The sequence below is a fragment of the Anopheles funestus genome, chromosome 2RL, assembly GCF_943734845.2.
Source record: "Anopheles funestus chromosome 2RL, idAnoFuneDA-416_04, whole genome shotgun sequence".
Taxonomy (NCBI): Eukaryota; Metazoa; Arthropoda; class Insecta; order Diptera; family Culicidae; genus Anopheles; species Anopheles funestus.
The window spans coordinates 70,943,090-70,960,701 of record NC_064598.1 but is presented as its reverse complement, the minus strand read 5'-3'; the positions used below and the strand labels follow the sequence as shown (position 1 = coordinate 70,960,701).

General features: G+C 42.0%; 3 protein-coding genes across 3 annotated transcripts; 1 reads left to right on the top strand and 2 right to left on the bottom strand.

The window, feature by feature from the left end:
- The first annotated feature begins 318 nt into the window (after positions 1-318).
- Positions 319-2,137, top strand: LOC125762449 (BLOC-1-related complex subunit 6). Its single transcript, XM_049424556.1, has 3 exons — positions 319-905; positions 967-1,540; positions 1,623-2,137. Exons 1-3 carry the CDS (start codon positions 593-595, stop codon positions 1,666-1,668), a joined length of 933 nt encoding a protein of 310 aa, XP_049280513.1. The 5' UTR covers positions 319-592; the 3' UTR covers positions 1,669-2,137.
- Positions 1,964-4,572, bottom strand: LOC125762436 (fatty-acid amide hydrolase 2). The gene is made up of 4 exons (XM_049424529.1): positions 4,167-4,572; positions 3,419-3,986; positions 3,228-3,352; positions 1,964-3,152 (listed from the first exon to the last, which is right to left on the bottom strand). Exons 2-4 carry the CDS (start codon positions 3,952-3,954, stop codon positions 2,251-2,253), a joined length of 1,563 nt encoding a protein of 520 aa, XP_049280486.1. The 5' UTR covers positions 3,955-3,986; positions 4,167-4,572; the 3' UTR covers positions 1,964-2,250.
- A 619-nt stretch (positions 4,573-5,191) lies between these two features.
- LOC125762435 (pH-sensitive chloride channel 2-like) lies at positions 5,192-16,936 on the bottom strand. The gene is given in 7 exon segments (XM_049424528.1): positions 5,192-5,756; positions 5,759-6,286; positions 6,360-6,518; positions 6,607-6,922; positions 7,001-7,086; positions 7,158-7,267; positions 15,252-16,936. Coding segments are annotated over 7 exon segments (1,887 nt in total). The 5' UTR covers positions 15,656-16,936; the 3' UTR covers positions 5,192-5,472.
- Between the last annotated feature and the right edge of the window lie 676 nt (positions 16,937-17,612).

Genomic DNA, 17,612 nt, shown 5'->3' with positions numbered 1-17,612 from the left:
AGTGATAAAATTTTGACGATTTTGTCGATAATGTTTTGTGGTGTACTTTCCCGAGAGCTAGAGAGATCAACGTAATTCTTTTGTTCCGTCGGACTGGAGAATACAAGTGCCGTGGAAGATATCAAATACGAGGTATTTTAACATCAGCGAATTGGACCAATTGTGCTGACCCTTTTCATAATTTTCTCCAACTTATTTCTTGGATGCTTGGTGCAAACTGCACTAACGGATATTACAGTAATTTAAAAAAACAGCATAAACTGCAGTTACTGCATTTGGAGGGGAAATTCCCTGTTGACAGCAACTGCAGCGATGACAGCAAACTCTGACAGCAGTGATGCAGCTATCAAAACAAACACAGCCAGAGCGTAAAAAAAAATCAGTAGGAAAATATATCGACCATGTAATCGTTCGTGTTGTTTTGTTATTTTAATCTTAATTATTACAGAGATTTGCGAAACCTGCACTATCATGGATAGTGGATACTTTATCTAGTCAAACGAGTAAGGTTCAAAGTGTAGTGTTACGTATAGAAATAGTTTTTCAAACTGATTGTTTTTGGCGGAAAATAATATATGGGAAGAGAAGAATAATGAGCGAATCAGACCATCGTAGAAAAAACCCGTTTGCTGGCCCTGCGCGGGAAGGAAGCAATCCACCTGATGCTGGCGACGATTCCGAAGGTCACGAGAATGATGGCGAAAATCTGGGCGAAGAGGTTCCGTCCGCAATGACGGAATCGTACAGTGAAATCGCTTACACCCATAACTTGTTCTCTGGTGCAGCGGCTGAAGAAACGGATGGTGGTGCTAGCAACGGTAACCAGCCGGACGGATCGTCATCGTCTTCATCCTCTTCACAGACAAAGAAACGACCCGATTCATTGGTGTGCGATGGACGAAAAGGTATGTGAAGAATTGGTAACTCGATACCATATACCAATCGTTTCTTCCCTTCTATTACCAGCCTCGTTTCCGTACAATCTCGAGGGAACGGTTCGGGTGGATGGTAACATGACACACTTTGTGGCAGAAAACCTGGAGTACAAAATAAAGTTAGCCAGTCCGGTGACGGTGACACGAAAGGATTCCTGCAATCTGTCCAGCTCTCGGCAAAGCACACCATCCGCAGCCACTGGTGGGCTTAGCGGGTTAAGCTTTGCTCCTGGTACCAGTGGCGCTAATTTATCGCTTCCCGGAAGTAGTAGTGGTGCTTATGGGCGAGGATCGACAGCATACGGTGGAGGATATGTTGCCGCAAATCCTGCCTCAGCATCTTCAATTGATCCGAACGTGCTAAATGAAATCGAGCGCGAAGCTCAAGCACTGGCTGCTTCGGTCGACAATTTGTCCGAAAGCTTATGCAGCGTGCTGCATTCGATCTCCTCAATAACGGCGGATAATGTGGAGATTTACAAAAACTCAGTCACGAAACTAACGGACTGCATGGACGGGAACATCAAGTGTATGTACACGATAATGGCCAAAGCGGAAGAAATTTCCAAAACAATCAAACCGGCAGAAGCTCTAGCTGTTAGAATGTACGTAAAATTTGGCATCCATTGCATGTAAAAGGAATGCAAAATAATGTTTAAAAAATGCTCTTTGTTTACTATTTTCCAGACGTGAAATTAAAAGGCTTGTCGACATGCTGGAGAGCAATCTTTAAAAAGGTCCCCGCAAACCGATATGCTCGCTGCTGCACTAGCTAAGGATTGTACATTCCGCAAATGGGTAGTATGTTATGAGAGATTATTTATTGGTATTAACCCCCCGAAATATTACACAGGAGAATTAGCCCATCTCCTCGCTACATAGATAGAAGTAATCGCCATTGCCACGCAAGGTGCAAACATATTCCCTCCGTGCTATATTTTATTACCTTCTTTTATCCCGCTTTTCACCACGAAAGAGTATTTTATTTAACATCTAAGTTATTGAGACTTATGGAAATCGTTCATAGTTTTAAAAAAACCCAACCTTTACTCGCCATGAAAACCATGATCACCTATCGGGTCGGTTTTTATTATTATTTTAATTAAACGACAAACGCAGAACAAACGAAAAGAAACGAACTTTGCATAAGTTAACGAATAAATATAATTGGTGACCCAAAACTGCACAGTGCATGACCCAAAGAGAGTAACAATTGACATGATAAGATTATTTAGATTAAGTGATTCACCGTCGCAGTGTTGTGTGAGAAAACCCCCATTACCCTTTCAGCCCAATTACCTCGTACATTGCGACACTAATCTACAATGAAAGGAGGAATCCGACCGTTAAACACACGCTCGATTTCTTCAGCCACCGCTAGACAGTGTCGATCACGGTTACGGCTGGCCACAACCTGTATGCCAAGCGGCAGTCCGTCATCATCCAATCCCAGCGGCACCTGTGTGGCCGGCACGTGCAGTACATTGAACAAGCACCAGTAGCTAAAGTTGTACACGTTCACGAATGCCGAATAATGGTACGGTGCCGTGTGGGTAGTGCTGTGATAAAACAGAATACCATCGTCTCCGAGCAGTTCCGTTAGTTCCTGATCACAGCACCGCGTTAGCTCTTTGATTACATCTTCCTTTTCCTGGGGCAATAACGTGTCCATAAGCGAGTAGACCGAAGCCATCGTGTACTCGCTACGACCCGTAAGCTTTTTAGCTAGCTCCACCAACGGACTAAGCGGCTTTCCATTGCCCAGCAGCGTACCAAAGTTGGCCGGCTCCTGTGTCATCCAGTAGCGCCACATGTTAGTCGTCTTTTCCGTTCCGCTTAGCGTAACCTTCTGCACTCCACCCGGTGCTATTTGCGAAAAGTGTTCAACCACTCGTTTCATTGCCTTCTGCAGTTGGGGCTGCACACCGCTGCACTTGACATCGCCCGATTCAGCAATGTAAAAGTAGCGCAGCTTACGAACATCGGTCGGTTCGTCGAACCGAAGGCTGGTTGACTTTTCCGATCCCACTAATACTTTCATCAGGGGCAGCAAATCGGTTGCATAGCGTGTCATCGGTCCGGCTACGACCATTGTAGAAGGTTCACGCCCCGTACGCAAAGAACATCCGCGTGTGTTTATGATGCCCGTCGTTGGCTTGTGACCAAACACACCACAGTAAAAGGCGGGCATTCGGATCGAGCCTCCGATATCGGTTCCTGCAAGAGAAAGGGTATGCAAAATGGTTGAGAAAAATTCACTTCACACAGTGCAACTGCATTCTGCATGCAAACCTAATCCGATTGCTGTTCCACAAGTCGCTAGAAGAGCACCTTCACCTCCACTAGATCCACCGACCGTGCGTCGATTGTCGTACGGATTGTTCGTCTGTCCGATAATGTTATTGCGCGTTTCTTGCCTACGGTGGGATAAAAACAAACATGATCACACCCGGAACATGCAAGAACTATAATTACACCATTACCATCGGTTGATTTCCGGTATGCTCGTGGTCGCTATGATAATTGCCCCGGCCTCCTTCAACAACCGTACGCACTCGGCGTCATTGTTCGCTTTCACAGTGCGCCGTGCGACGATACCTAGCGTGTGCAACCGGTCCTTGACCGCCGTGCTGTCTTTCGTAGTGAACGGTACTCCGAGGAACGGTTTCGACTCAAACTCAGCCTCACTGATCGCACCTTGCTGTAGTCGCTCGTCGATGTGACGCGCCTCATCGAGTGCCTCGATAAACGGACCATCGAGTACCGCATTCACCAGCGGGTTGACCTCGTTCAGTCGATCGATAAAGGCACTGATCACGTCGTAGCAGGACACCTCGCGGTTGCGGATCATCCGTGCCAGCTGGACTGCACTGTACGTAACGATCATCCGTTTGCGCTGCAAAGTCGGACATCGTTGTTTGCTTGGGCCCCAGTACCACTGGAGACAGACGTATAGCAACTTATCGATCACTAGGTGCAGCAGGATGAAGAATTGCACAAGGAAGCGGTTTCTGGCCATCGTTTCGAGTTTATCAGTACGTTGTACAACCACTGCAATCATGAAAACGAAGGAAAAAAAAGCTCACATTTAGATGGTGAAAGTTTTAATTTATGCGCACCGATCGTCGATGGTGTGTTGTGCGTGGTGCTTTGAACGAAAAACCTTCTTATCTTTGGGCTTATAGCAAAATAAGATAAACCACCTAATTGATATCGACTTTCGTTACTTACAGCTGCTCAGATTCGGCCGTGATAAAATGATATCAGTTCCAATGTAATCGGAACGGTACGGGTACCTTTAGTATGAAACTAAGCAGATACTTTCTCCCTTTAGACACTTTTGTTAAACCGTCGTAAGATGATAGCAGTGCTGCACGACGACGGCGATCGAATCGCTCCAACAGGTTGCTACAATAGTGCACACCACCACTAACACATGTCCAAATGATTCGGTCGAGCTCTAGCGGACACCGGAAACTCCACGGAACGGATTTTTTTTATCATACGCGCACGGTACAGCTGTGTGATGCGTAGTTCGAATGAAAGCTTCCGTCATAAATGTAAACAAATCCAAACACTATGGGCAAAGCTCATAGATAAACCGGAATATCCACCTTTTTGGGAGGATAAATAAATTAATTTAAATAGTTAATTTTAGATTTATTGTAGATCTAATCTGTTTTTGGTTTACTTATTTATTCTCTGTGCGTAAAATATTTTCTCAGAACTGTTTAACGTGCTTCGTGAACCTATCAGGTTTTTTTTTAGATCCGAGCTTTCACCAAGCTCGACTTTTTTATTATTTTTTTAGAAAAAAAAAACATAAAATTTATGTAAGTTATAGTTAGAGAAAATATAAGTTTACACAATATTTTCTTACAGACCACAAAGAGATCTTTTGCAACAGGTAACGTTTTCATAAATTTACTTTCAAAGATGTTTAGGCAGAGCAACAATCAATTTAGAAGCTGTTGATGAAAGCAGATGATATTTGAATAGCATTTTAAAACATATTGGATCAAATTGATATTTCATTTATTATTGTCTACGAGAGCAATATTGGGATCACGTTTTAGGGTATAAAACAACATACAATCGTCATGTACCCCAAGCTTTGTAAACCAACCAAAAGCTACTATATTTTACTTTGATCGGATTCTATTCTTTCCCAGTGCATATGAAGGTCCATGATTTCAAGAAGAAATTCAAACAGGGCAGAGAGTTTCAAAACTAATACAAAACCAATTCGTGATTCATTTTCGGTTCAACTTACAGGTAAAGGATTTATTTTTTCATAACTATGCACAGTAAGGTTTAGGCACGTCGTTTAAATAAATAATAATTGCTAAGTGTTTAATCTTCGGTAAGTATGTGTTTTGCTTTGAAGCTGCAATACAAAAAGAAAACAACAAGGCAAAAGGCTACTCGCTGCCTCGCATTATAATACTATCTGTGTATCCGGTGCGGAACGGTTCGTAATTACACCAATGACTGGAAGGCTTCTGTTTCGTCGGTTTTTAACCCAACTGAGCCCGCTTCAAACGTAGTACACGAACGTCCAGTAGAAAATGTTGAAGATCACAAACGCGATCGGGAAGACGAAGCGCGATCGTTTGTCGATCCAGATGGCAACCTCTTGTGGTGTCATTGTGGTCCAACCATTTCCATTGACGTTGTTCGGTTGGCCCTCTATCTGGATCGTTACGGTGTCGGTCACAGTTCGCTCGACGTCCGTCGTTGAAATTATGGGCAGAGTAGCACTACTTGGGCTCTTCTGAGGGATGGACTGAAAGTAGGAAATTCGAAGATCGTTATTGATAATGTGTACGAAAGCACGGAAGATGTAATACATACATGTACGGTAAGATAGTTGTTGAAGGAATTGGCCGAAACGGTAGTGGCCGAATCGGCCAGCGATGTACAGGAATGAGATTTGTGCAGCCCGCTCATGTCCTTGCGCGCTGGACGAGGTGTGATTGCTTGCTTCAGCACATGCTTACTGTTGACCTTCTTTACCTCCACGTTGCGCTTTCGGCGCCAGATTGTGTTGACGAACGCAAACTCTACCAAACTGCCAAAGATGAAACCGGTGCAGCCAAGGAACCAGATCTCGGATGCTTTGATGTAGCTAACCTTCGGGAGCGTTTTGCCCTGCGCTGAGGCTAGTGTAATAAACGTCAGCATAGTGCTGGTGCCGAGCGTAATGCGCGGTGCTGACTGATCAGCCTGCAGCCAGAACGTTACCCACGAGATGGCGACCAACATGATCGAGGGAATGAAGTAATCCATCATGTAGAAGCCCATTTCACGTGCCAGGTGTACGGTGAAGCTGAGTGAACTGTAGTTACCAGCTGTAGGAATTCCAAGAAGAGGCATTAGATCATCTCATTAGATCATCATCACCGAAGGATCATCTCATCTTACCAAAAGCACCATGGCGCAGATCACTTAAATCTGCATTAATTACTGTTTCGTTGGTAAACATCTCCAGCAGCACGTACTCGGTGAGATGCAGCTCTGGTGCTAGTGTCACAGGTGACTTATGTTCCCAAAGCAGCACTAAATCGTCCTCATTGTACATCCCTGGGGAAATTGATACACCATAAAAACTGCTCAACTGCATTCTTCTAAAGGGACAATCAATCAAGAACGATTGGTTAAATTGACTTACAACTCTCCAGCACCGTTGAACAGTGTTGCTCATCGAACGGGAACTTTTGTAGATTCATCCAGCAATAGAGAGTGGCACTGATACGCGTCGATACAATCACTGTACCGTCGGGTGAGATCGAGGTAAGAATGTCCTTCTCGGCCGTGCCCAGTATGTCCGAGCTGCGCTCGTTTGCCAGGAAGACGTGGGGCACCCAAAGCAAATCACGCAACGACTGCTCGCCCATGATGGGTTTCGTTCGGTTCGGTGCCACTTCCCTGAATACTAAGCGTGGATCGACGTAGCGGAACTGTAGCAGTGCGTGAATTTTAAATTGCTGTTTCGGGAGGAGATAACAGAACGTTACGTTAAGGGGAGAAATAAAATTGTAAACATTTTTTTCGTAACGGCTTACCAAATCATGAGCTTCTAAATTTTGCATAAAGTAAATGTAGGCTCGGGCGTACACTTTTACCGGTCCATTTGTCCCGTTGACAGATTCTGGAAGGATGACAATACAGTTTTTACAAGGTTTGATGACTTTTTAAGGAAACTAGCTGTGAGTAATTTACCTCGCTTGGGGCGCTCCAATCGATCGTAGCGGCAGACGTGTGTTAATCTCGTAAGAAGTTGTGTCTGTGATAGATGATCTGCTCCTTCCAGTGTGGGACAGTCGGATTCTCTGTAAGTAAAAATAGTGTATTTTAATTAAAGTATTCATTCATTGAATTAAAAGTCAAGAAAAAAAGGTTTCTTTTATCAAACATTACAATTAAGATACCGCTGCAAAACAATAAAATCGATCTCTCAAAGCCATCAGATTCGCAGTAAGTGCAAGTGCAAAAGCAAACATCATCGTTGGCACATGTTGCGTGTTTTTGCTTGTGCAACAATCACCGCACCAGGACGTGATGTCAAAATGTGCAAAGCTCCACATTATCATCTACGATCGGTCGCGTGATCGGCTGGCAAGAGCATTAAGATGAGCTGTTGTCTGTTTGCTCCGTGGCGGGAATTAAAGAGCATTACATACTTCATTGCTCACCACTTATGCCGCCTCCGTGGCCTTGTTTATTTCTTCACTAATGGGAGAATAAAGTTAACCCACAGTTGGAGTTGTCTGAGGCAGTGTTACGAGCGCCACGGGCGAGCCACATGATAAATGTGGCTTTGATGTGAGAGCGAACGAAACCGACCGAAACCGATTCGTGCCAATTCTACCCCACCGGAAAAAGTGGCTTGAATCATGCGGAAGTTTTGGGTGCGCCTTTCGTGGAAGATGATTCTCCAGCAACCATTACCCGATCCGCCATCATCATTGTCACTGATTTTTGGGGGCCTTGCCTGACGCGTAATAAAACTGATGACGGATTAGAGCTAACGGAAGCAAATCACACCTTTCAGAATGGCTTAAACGTTGTCCTTAAACTTTTGTTCGCTAACAGAATGGTGGTTGAAGGTTGATAACTGTACTTGATGTGAACAAAAAAAAATCGCTAGTAGTTATGCTAAGCTGATCAGAGCTATTTTAATGATACATGACAAATGCCAAAGCATTTCATAAAAAGTTAGAAGTCATTACACTACACAACCGTAAAAGTTATTTATTTGACTCATGTGCAATACGTTTATATATTTTTTTTAAGAATATCAAAGATCCAAAAGCTAAGCAAAATATTGTTTTATGATAAAAAAGCTTCATGGGTTTGATACTAATTAAAAAAGAGTACAAATGTTAAGTTTCGCGCCAATTCGGTTCCAACGGTTTTATGACACGAACATAAAAAGATATTTCATATCATTCTACATAAACTTAACATATTTTTTAATAATTTTTATAAGCTATAAGCGATGACAATGATTCTACTAAAAACAGTTCTACTAAAACAGTGCGAAAAAAAGACTTGAACACGTTTCAGAAGCATTTTACGCTACTAGTTAAGGGTTCGTCGCCTGAAAAATGTGATTGAAGTCTATTGATTTATTCAGAAGCAGTGAACCGACTCGTACATCGGAAGTATCTGCTTTCTTCAACATTCCGGACTAGTTTTGGATGGATTGAAATATTCTCTAATAAAATCTGTCCCATAACAACATATGCAACATTCTGATAAATCCTAAATGATAAATTATTGGGTTTAGACATACATTAACTCTCTCCACCTTTAACAAAATGCTCTTCTTGGCTCTGACCAACTCTAAGGGCATGCCGGCCATTTCTGGCTTACCAGATTTATTTTTACCACGTAGCTGGACAGTTAGTACTTGCTCTGGGAAATGGTCCGGATTTGATCCCGGGTTCTGTCGTACCGGTCCTGTTCTGTACAGACCGGCTCCGTTTATCTCATACACCACAGGGCCGCACCTTAACAAAATTCTACCACTATTAAAAATATTTTAAGCAGCAAAATGAAAGTATTAATTGATGTACTGGTTTCCTAGGAATCTGCTTGTTTTATAGAAAACTATTTATAGAAAAATTAAATGTCCTACAATTTCGAAAAGTTTTGTTTCCTTCAAACGTTGAAAATCTAAAACATCAAGATCGAATAACACAATCATTGCATCGTCTACACATTATTCCAGCGTATTTTCATTCAACATCCTACACCTTTATTTACGTTCTTCACTACCGGTGTTACGCGTACCCGTGATTCGTAGATCGGCATGCTTTACGATTACGATTAGACGTGTCCGTGGTTTAATTGCATCATGAGTTGTAATTTAATTTACGATCAATGCTTGCAACGCATCCGAATGTGTGGACACTACATATAGTACATGTGTGTGAGGTTAACTACGAATACGATATCCGATAAGGACGCGTTCGGTAGTGGATAGGAGATAAATTTTAAATTTATTTGTTTCGTTCGATTAAGCAATAAGGTTAACGACACAGACCGATTTAAATAGCAACATCGGTCCGTACGTTTATATTTCCCCACCTTAAAAACCAACTCAAGATCAAGGACACGCGCAGCTGGTAATAGGCACGGTGCGTATTAATTGGGATTGAACTCTTATACGTTCAATTGTAACGTGAATTGCACAACCATCGCCTATCGCTTTGGGAGGGCTTCTGGGCCTTTGAGAGGTTTTGGGAAGAGTGCAATCGATGCATTTAATATGCATCGTCGTACTGTGCGGTGTCTCGAGGTGGCTGTGTCGGTGCAAGGTTCTTGCCTGGGAGGCGATTAAACCTGTATGCCAGTTTGTCCGTTTGCTGGCCATGATACTTTGCCGGAGTTCCATGGAAAGAACAAAAACGTGCACGACACGTTTTCATAAATTTGGTCGATTTGTATGCATCGCAAAATCGAACCTCGGCTCAGGTATGGTGAACGCAACCCCGGCAATAGGGAAGTAATTGGAAGCTGTCGATAGCGATTTACTGTTTTTCCTTCTTCCCTTCATCATCACGAACCAACACCCCCCGGGGGTGTCCTTCTACCGATCTTCGATCGGTTTTTTTACCACGTGCTCGTACGTAATAAAGTCATCTGCGGCTTTCTGTGCGTAAATAATTACTAGTGACACTCATTAATGTTACATTTTTTCCTCTCTCCGTTTTTAAATAGCTGTTAACCGCCAACGTACTTTTAATCAACCGTTGAATGTAAAGGTTAGTTTGTGATTATATTTTAATTGTTAATTGTGTAACTATTTACACAACAGGTATATAATTTTTTACAACTTAAATTTGATCGACAAAACAATTATGTATTATTTTTTTAGTAATCAGCTTCAAAACAATCGATTAGAAGAATTGAAAGACATGTGAACAAATTAATGATATCGTAAAATTAAATATTCATAGATTCATTCCACGGTATCTTCCTATGGCAGGTACGACCTCGCCATAAATAGAGATAGAAATGTCCATTTCATATGAATATAAAAACCACTTTCCAGATCTTTTAACGACTATGGACTATAAATTACATTGTTAGTATTAAATTTTGTAAATCGTAAAGCGCTACGCCGTTTTTGTAAACAATTTTCAATTCCAACAAAATAAAATTCAATTCCATTTCGCAACGACTCGTGAGCAGTTCGTAATATAAGATAAAGTTGTGATCCCACCATACGTGGATTTTTTTAGCGATATTTTGCTTTGTTGTCGATTGAGTGTTGCGTATTTTTTGCCCCATTTTGCACCATTAAGTATCCATTAAGTATGTATTAAGTATCCATAACAATGGTCGTATTACAGTGTAGAATTAATGCTTCTCGCAAATTCCAAAATCGTTTTTTTGTTAGAAACTCATCATTATTTCGAACAAATTGTTAAAATTATTATAATTTTCGCCAAAATTGTTCAAAATTATAAAATATAAATATATAAATAATGATGCAATGTTATTAAAAGTTAATTAACCAATAAATATAACACATGCGGACCCAATATAATGGAGCTAGGTTTTTATGGAATTGGGCACTTATAGTGTCATTATGGCACAAATAGTGTGATGTCAATGCAGGTTGCAAATTAATAAAGCGTTTAATTTACACATAAATTGCATAGATAACCGCAAAATCAATTACGAGCCGCTGTTCAAACGTGACAAACTTTATGATCTCTTCACCATGTTCCCTGCGTCCTGCAAGGGTTAGCAGCTACTTGAGTTTCACTTTCATTGCGTCGCGCACATGGCAGCACGGCTGAAGTGAGCCTTCTAAGAGCATACTAAGCTTTTGTGTAGACTCTTTCCAGTTTTATCCTTTGCCTAACAAACCGTTTTACTCTTCCTTTCCGGTGTTTCATCCGTTTGAGACTGGTTTTACCCACTAAGAACGGGGGGAATGGTGTTAGGGAGCGATAGAGATAGAGAGGTTCCGCGTTATTAAAATGTTTTGCCAATTACAGCAAAAGGCTATTTACATTTCACGAGCAGCCTGGTATAGCTAGTCACGCTAAAAAAAACGGACAAACAAGAGACATGGGTGGCGCGTGATTTATCGGATCTAACACGTACCAGAAACGTGTGCAATATAAGCGTGCTGCTAAGACGTTACGCGTTCCCTCTCTCGATACGCCATCAAGGTCATTAAGGCGAAAAATGGATTTTGAGTGGAGTGTAACGGGGCAAATATATTCAACCACAGCTGTTTTTCGATCCAAACACGATCGATTGAGAATTTTGAGAAGGACAATGTTGTTTTCCTCATCATACAAGCCCCTTTCGCACAGGATCCCGCACTCGAAACCAGTTCTTTGGACAAAGTTTTTTGGGGAAGTAATAAAGTGCTCCTTAACTTTGGAGATGTCTGTTTGTGGTTTGCAACCGGATTCCCACGGTTCTGAGTTTCGAGTTTCTACTCATGTTCATCAACTAATAAACAGGATGTGAATGTTTTTTTTTGTATCATATTGCGAAAGATGAAAAGAACTCGAACGTTGGGTCCGTTTTCCTGTTCAATAAACAACGCATGGATTTAAGTAGTTTTTTTTCGTCTTTTTTAACTTTTTCACTTCAAAATCAAGGAGAATAATTCCGTCCAGAAAGAAAAACGTTACACACATCGTTTAAGTAGGACTTGTTTCACGTGCACCATATTAAGCGAAATATTTAATGACCGGAAACGGGTCCAACTCCAACAACGGTCTGCTCGTAATCACGTTCGTTTGTTTCACACTCTCAAAACATACGAGAGATGCCATTGATGATACTCAATTGCTGGCACGATCTGTCAATTACCTGCCGGTGTCACATGGGATTGAAAGATACCGAAATTAGTCAGAACTCATTTTATAAGAAACGCTCACTTACGATCCCTTTGAACGATGTATTTCCTAATGCAAAATAGACAACTTTTTCAGGGTAAAAAAGAGTAACAGGATGCCAATTGTAGAAATTATTAGGCGCGTCTACACGATACGATTCCTGCTCGATTTTTCACATTCGGCGAATCTTTTTTGTATGTGTTGGTGCGTTCGAGCAGAGTTGGGCAATCTTTTTCGCCTAAAAAGATTAACCAACTTTGATGGATACCTCGAATCTTTCGCTTGTAATCTTTTGTAATGAACGGTTACTTTGATGGAAGAACATTTCTTTTCAGACACTTTTTATTTGTGCTGGAAGTACGAAGAAGAAAGTAGGCCTGGTAAAGATTGGTATCGTCAAAACACGAGAACACCTACCAATCTTTTTGTTACAGGATCATATGACTGTATGTGTAAGATTGGCGATCAAAGATTGGCATCGTGTAGACGCGCCTATTGAGAAATATTTGCAATTGCTAATGTTGAACATTGAGGTTAAAAAAACGATTTAACCATACGACGCAACAATATTTAATTTTTCATTTATAGTCCTGTTCAGTTTGATGATACAAAACAAGGTAAAAGAAATCTCCAAAACAAGATAAGGTGCGCAGGTGCGACACGATCACGATCGAAGATACTTGCGCCAGAAACGCGCTGCACACAGCTTCTTCCGGCGCTAATGGAGTTTCTGTGTACATCGTGCGTATGGGCGATGCTGCGATAAAATCGAACCCAATAAAGCACACCATTTAATAAACGTAAACGTTCGCTTTCGTACGAATAGGACCGATGCAGGAAGGGAGATTGTAAGGTAGGAAGGCGCAAAGCAAGAACAAACTGGCGCGAATCTAATGAAGTAGTACACCAAAGTACACCGACAGGTGCCGCGATCTATCGAAGGGTGCCCCACCACCGTGTGCAAACAGTGTTCCAGTGCACCACAAAATGCGTTCAATGTCGTACGCGGCATTGAACTTGTCATGTTCAACAACGGCTCCATCATCCGGTTGACGGGGTGGTGTTTTTGGTTTGTTGCTACCATTGCAACTGCATGTGCAGCGTAGTCCCTTTTGGGGGGGGGTTTGATGCCGAACACGTACAGGCTAGTAGTGGCTTTTATTTTATTTTATTTGCACTTTGAACCGGTTTCATATTTCTTCGAGCAGTTTCCACCTCCGGGTTGGAGGAGAACCAATGTGAACCATCCTCCTCCAATTGGGTGGTCCAGGGATTACTCTAGTTTAAAGGAAAATAAAGCGCTTTCACGGTTCAATTGTAAACCTGTTTCAGTGTTCACAACGATCGGCTTGTTTTCCAGAACCAGAAGCTGAATGTCAAAAGGTCAAATGGAACTAAAGAGTGCAACATGGATGTTGAAACTTACATACAAACAGTGGTGGATTTACATTTCTTGAGGACTTAATTCGAAAAGCAAACTGGTCCCTATGAAATGAAAAATCCCTGTTCAATCTCTGAGGATTGAAAAAATAGATCTGATTACTTATTTATGATGAGCCTCCCACGGTCCGTTCACCATCAAATCCGCTACTGCATACAAACACGATCGTTGCATACGCGATCGCGGAAAAGTTTGAATTTACTGTGTGTGTTTTTATTGTTAAAACGACTAGATCGATCTGTCATCGAACTGTCAAATACTAACGCTATGCGCCAAAGTACTAAGCTCCTGAATGTCTGTCAGTGAGGCACGTTCATCAACCTCACCCTCTGAAGCTGAGTGTATCGTACACAATGCATCGCTCAAACGGACGCATGGACAACCGGTAGCCCGGTTTTCAATAGCGTTTGTTGACATCGGCTTCTATTGTACGGTTTGCGGTAGAAAACTTAACCATTTGCAGTACTACCTAGTGCCGGTCTAGCGTAACCAGAAGCGCCTCTGGTTGTCAATACATGATTAATCAAGCTATCGAAACTTTGCTACCCATTACTACATTAACGTGGGATATATGATAGAAAAAAAAACACATTCACCGTACGTGCTCGTATGTGGGTTTTTGGTGGCAATGTAAAGCAGCTGCCTTTATTGCCCAGCAGAGAGTGTAAGCCTTATCGGAAGAAGATGTGAATCATTCCTCTTATTCTAGCAACATTCAAACACACATTCACACTAGCATATATGTACAATAGTGAGGTGTATTGTATCGGCGCTTTGTAAGCACTTGCTGCTATTTACCAACTGCATCCGTAGCGAGATAAAAATGTCTACATTTTGCTGGCACCCAGCAAAGGAACGCGCGGGACTATGGGATCGAGTGTATAACGCTACGGATTGACAAACCTGCGGGTAAATAGTACACACCACACACATGTATGTGTTCGCAGATTTCTAGCCAGAATCTTCCTGTTTGCAGTGGTGATTAACATTGTGTAATAAGCACATTAATCATGGTTTAATCTGCACGTTTCGGTAAGACATTTGGGTGGAAAAATTGTCCAAATTTGTTGTAGTTTTTTCATGGAGATATCAACGATCGTTTCTATGTTTCAACCCGCATAATATAACAGAATGTTAGTTAGTATGACAGATTTTGACATTACAAGCTAAGTCACTCTGTAAATCACTAAAATACCTTTAAACTACTCATTAATTATTGTGATTCCTTCGCAACACAAAATATCTGTAAGGATGTGTACTCCACGTGATGATGATCTATAGATTTTGAATTAAAAAAAAACTGCACAAACGCTTGGTTACAACTTAATTATCCCATTAAGCCATCGGATTAGTGGTTAATATGCTGAAATTAAGTAACATCAACGATCTAACGATCAATATTGTCTCTAATGGGTTGTAAACACTTCTTGACTGTTTTTTTACACCCTGTTTCCGATCCGGACACACTTCACATCATTCCAGCTGGCCATCATTACTTACTTGCTGCTAGATTTAGCATTCGGTCGATTATCGTCCGTTACGTTAACGTGCAAGATGTCGGCCTCAACGGTAGCCGGCGGTAACAGCAGCTTCTGTATTTCCTCCGGCGACATTGTTCCTTCGGTAGTGGACGTCCCTACCGGTGTGACCGATGTGCTGGAGGAACTATCCACCGGTACGAAGGATACCGCCACAGTCGTTGAGGAGGGCTGTGTTAACGCCGTACTGCTGACCTGGTTCAGATCAACCAATTCCGTTTCATTGAGCAATGGTTCCCGTGGTGGTGGTGGCGTCATACTGACGGTGGGTGCCGTCACCCCATCATCAGCCACACTTTGCGCTATCACGGCCGTAACAAAAGCGCACAGACCCACCAACGACACGTACGTCGAATGCATCTTCATCTTGGCGCGTCGCTAGGAATCTGCTCGTTTGCGTCGTTTCGTCGCGTTGAAGGTGAGAGAAAACACCAACACTTATCGGTAACACTAGCGACCGATATCAACCGATAAGGATTCGTATTTATATGCTGACCGTGCAACGGGGGGGCCAAAATCTGGCAATACTCTGTAGCGTTAAACGTTTCGTGAAGGATACCCGAAGGACCACTTCGATACGATCGTAGCAAAAATCACATAATGTTTTGGTAATGGCGTTTTTGTGCGCGGTTTACTACACACCCCTCTCGGGCCTTCTTGTCTACGAGCTGTTCGAGTTGCGTTTTTCCTACTTTAATCGATCATCGTTCCACTCGGCGCCGGATCTTTTCGGATCCTTCCAGAACCTTTGACCTTGTAACGTTGTTCTACCTTCGTTTCGATGAAAGTCAGAACCAGAACACACTCCGGGTGAAACAAGGAAAGATGTACTTGATTGTGAATAAACCACAGCAGAAACGAAGCGCACTAGTACAAACGATAGATTCTTACTATTTAAGTACCAAACAAAACACTATAACCACTCTCGAGCACTTGGTGGAATTGGTATTTTACGCTAGCTTCCTTCTCAACCTTTCTTGCTACAAACACAATTTAAGATACTTTTAAATCGATTTTTTTTTCAATTCAATATTCTCTTGTCACCCACGCAGAGCACTTCAAACGCCTGGAACACACTATCTATAGCGTAACGGAACGTGTGGTGGGCAGTAAACGGCACGGCTGCTTTTGCGCTCGCTCTGCACGTGATCGGTCGGATCTGTCGGTTCACGGAGCCTTTGCTTTGCTTACTGTTCGTCCGCGAGCCGCGAGCAACTGATTATATCCGAGCCAGAGGTATTGCCGTCTTCGCGTTCGCGTCTTCGTCGGGTCGCGCTCGCGTTGTGCAAATTGCGAGTGTGGTGCATCTGTACGTGTCGTTGCGTGTGCCAACGAACCAGCAAAGGTCGCGCACGGTGAATTGTGATGGTGGAGAGGATGCTGCTCCTGTTGTACATATATGATAGTAGCTGATGACGTCGCCATCGGGTTATGCCGACTGGTTTGGTGAGACGTCAGGACACGAGCCCTACGCACGGTACTCGGCGCACGATGGATGCTGCGCCTTCGGTTTCCGGGGGTACCAACCCACAATGTCCGAGGTACGCTAAGAATCGTTCATTTGTCGGTACCTTTGATAGTGCAGCGTTTGTTTTAGTACATCGCCGTGGAGTGATTTAGTTTAGTACAATCATTTAGCGCTAGATTTAAATTAGAATTTAAGTGCGCTAATTAAACCAAACTGCATTGCGATGATAATTGGACGCAAATTTAATTTTTTTTTAATTAGCTGCGCTGAATTTATCAATCCATCCAAACCTACCAATGCAAATGATCGACGTTAGGGGGCTGAAAACCAGATTTTTATTTGGCGCGATTCTGCTTCTCGCACACATGGATGGTTAGACGAATGTTTGCTTTTATCTTTTGAACATAGTTTGTATGTTTTATGATTTTAATGACGTTATAATTGAGATATGGTGAATAAAACTATTTAATGGTTGCAGGTTGTTAAACCGATCAGTCGGAGCATTCAGTGTAGAATGACTCAAGAGGACACTCGGTATGCATTATATTTTCAACTTGATCATTAATCTTGTAAGTAATTTATAAAATTTAATTTTTTTATAATAAAAAAACCCTCGTGGATCCTACAAAAGTACTTGCAAAAATATTAATAATTCTATCGGCCACGAATGGTGGCTCTTTAATGTAAATTAATTTTTGAAGAACTCAGTAAAAATAATTTAATAATGAAAACACTTATTTTGATTATGTTCAAATTATTTATAATGCTGCGCAAATCAGATTAAACCTTGATTTATATGGGTAGTGCCAGTATATTTTGAATACACATATTTTGAAGAAAAACAAATCAAATAAT

Coding starts and splice junctions, on each gene's coding strand:
- LOC125762449 (XM_049424556.1), top strand. CDS start 593: ATGAGCGAATCAGACCATCGTAGAAAAAACCCGTTTGCTGGCCCTGCG. Junction 906..966: donor GGTGTGCGATGGACGAAAAG/GTATGTGAAGAA, acceptor TTCTATTACCAG/CCTCGTTTCCGTACAATCTC. Junction 1,541..1,622: donor GAAGCTCTAGCTGTTAGAAT/GTACGTAAAATT, acceptor ACTATTTTCCAG/ACGTGAAATTAAAAGGCTTG.
- LOC125762436 (XM_049424529.1), bottom strand. CDS start 3,954: ATGGCCAGAAACCGCTTCCTTGTGCAATTCTTCATCCTGCTGCACCTA. Junction 3,353..3,418: donor ATACCGGAAATCAACCGATG/GTAATGGTGTAA, acceptor ATCCCACCGTAG/GCAAGAAACGCGCAATAACA. Junction 3,153..3,227: donor TGGAACAGCAATCGGATTAG/GTTTGCATGCAG, acceptor TTTCTCTTGCAG/GAACCGATATCGGAGGCTCG.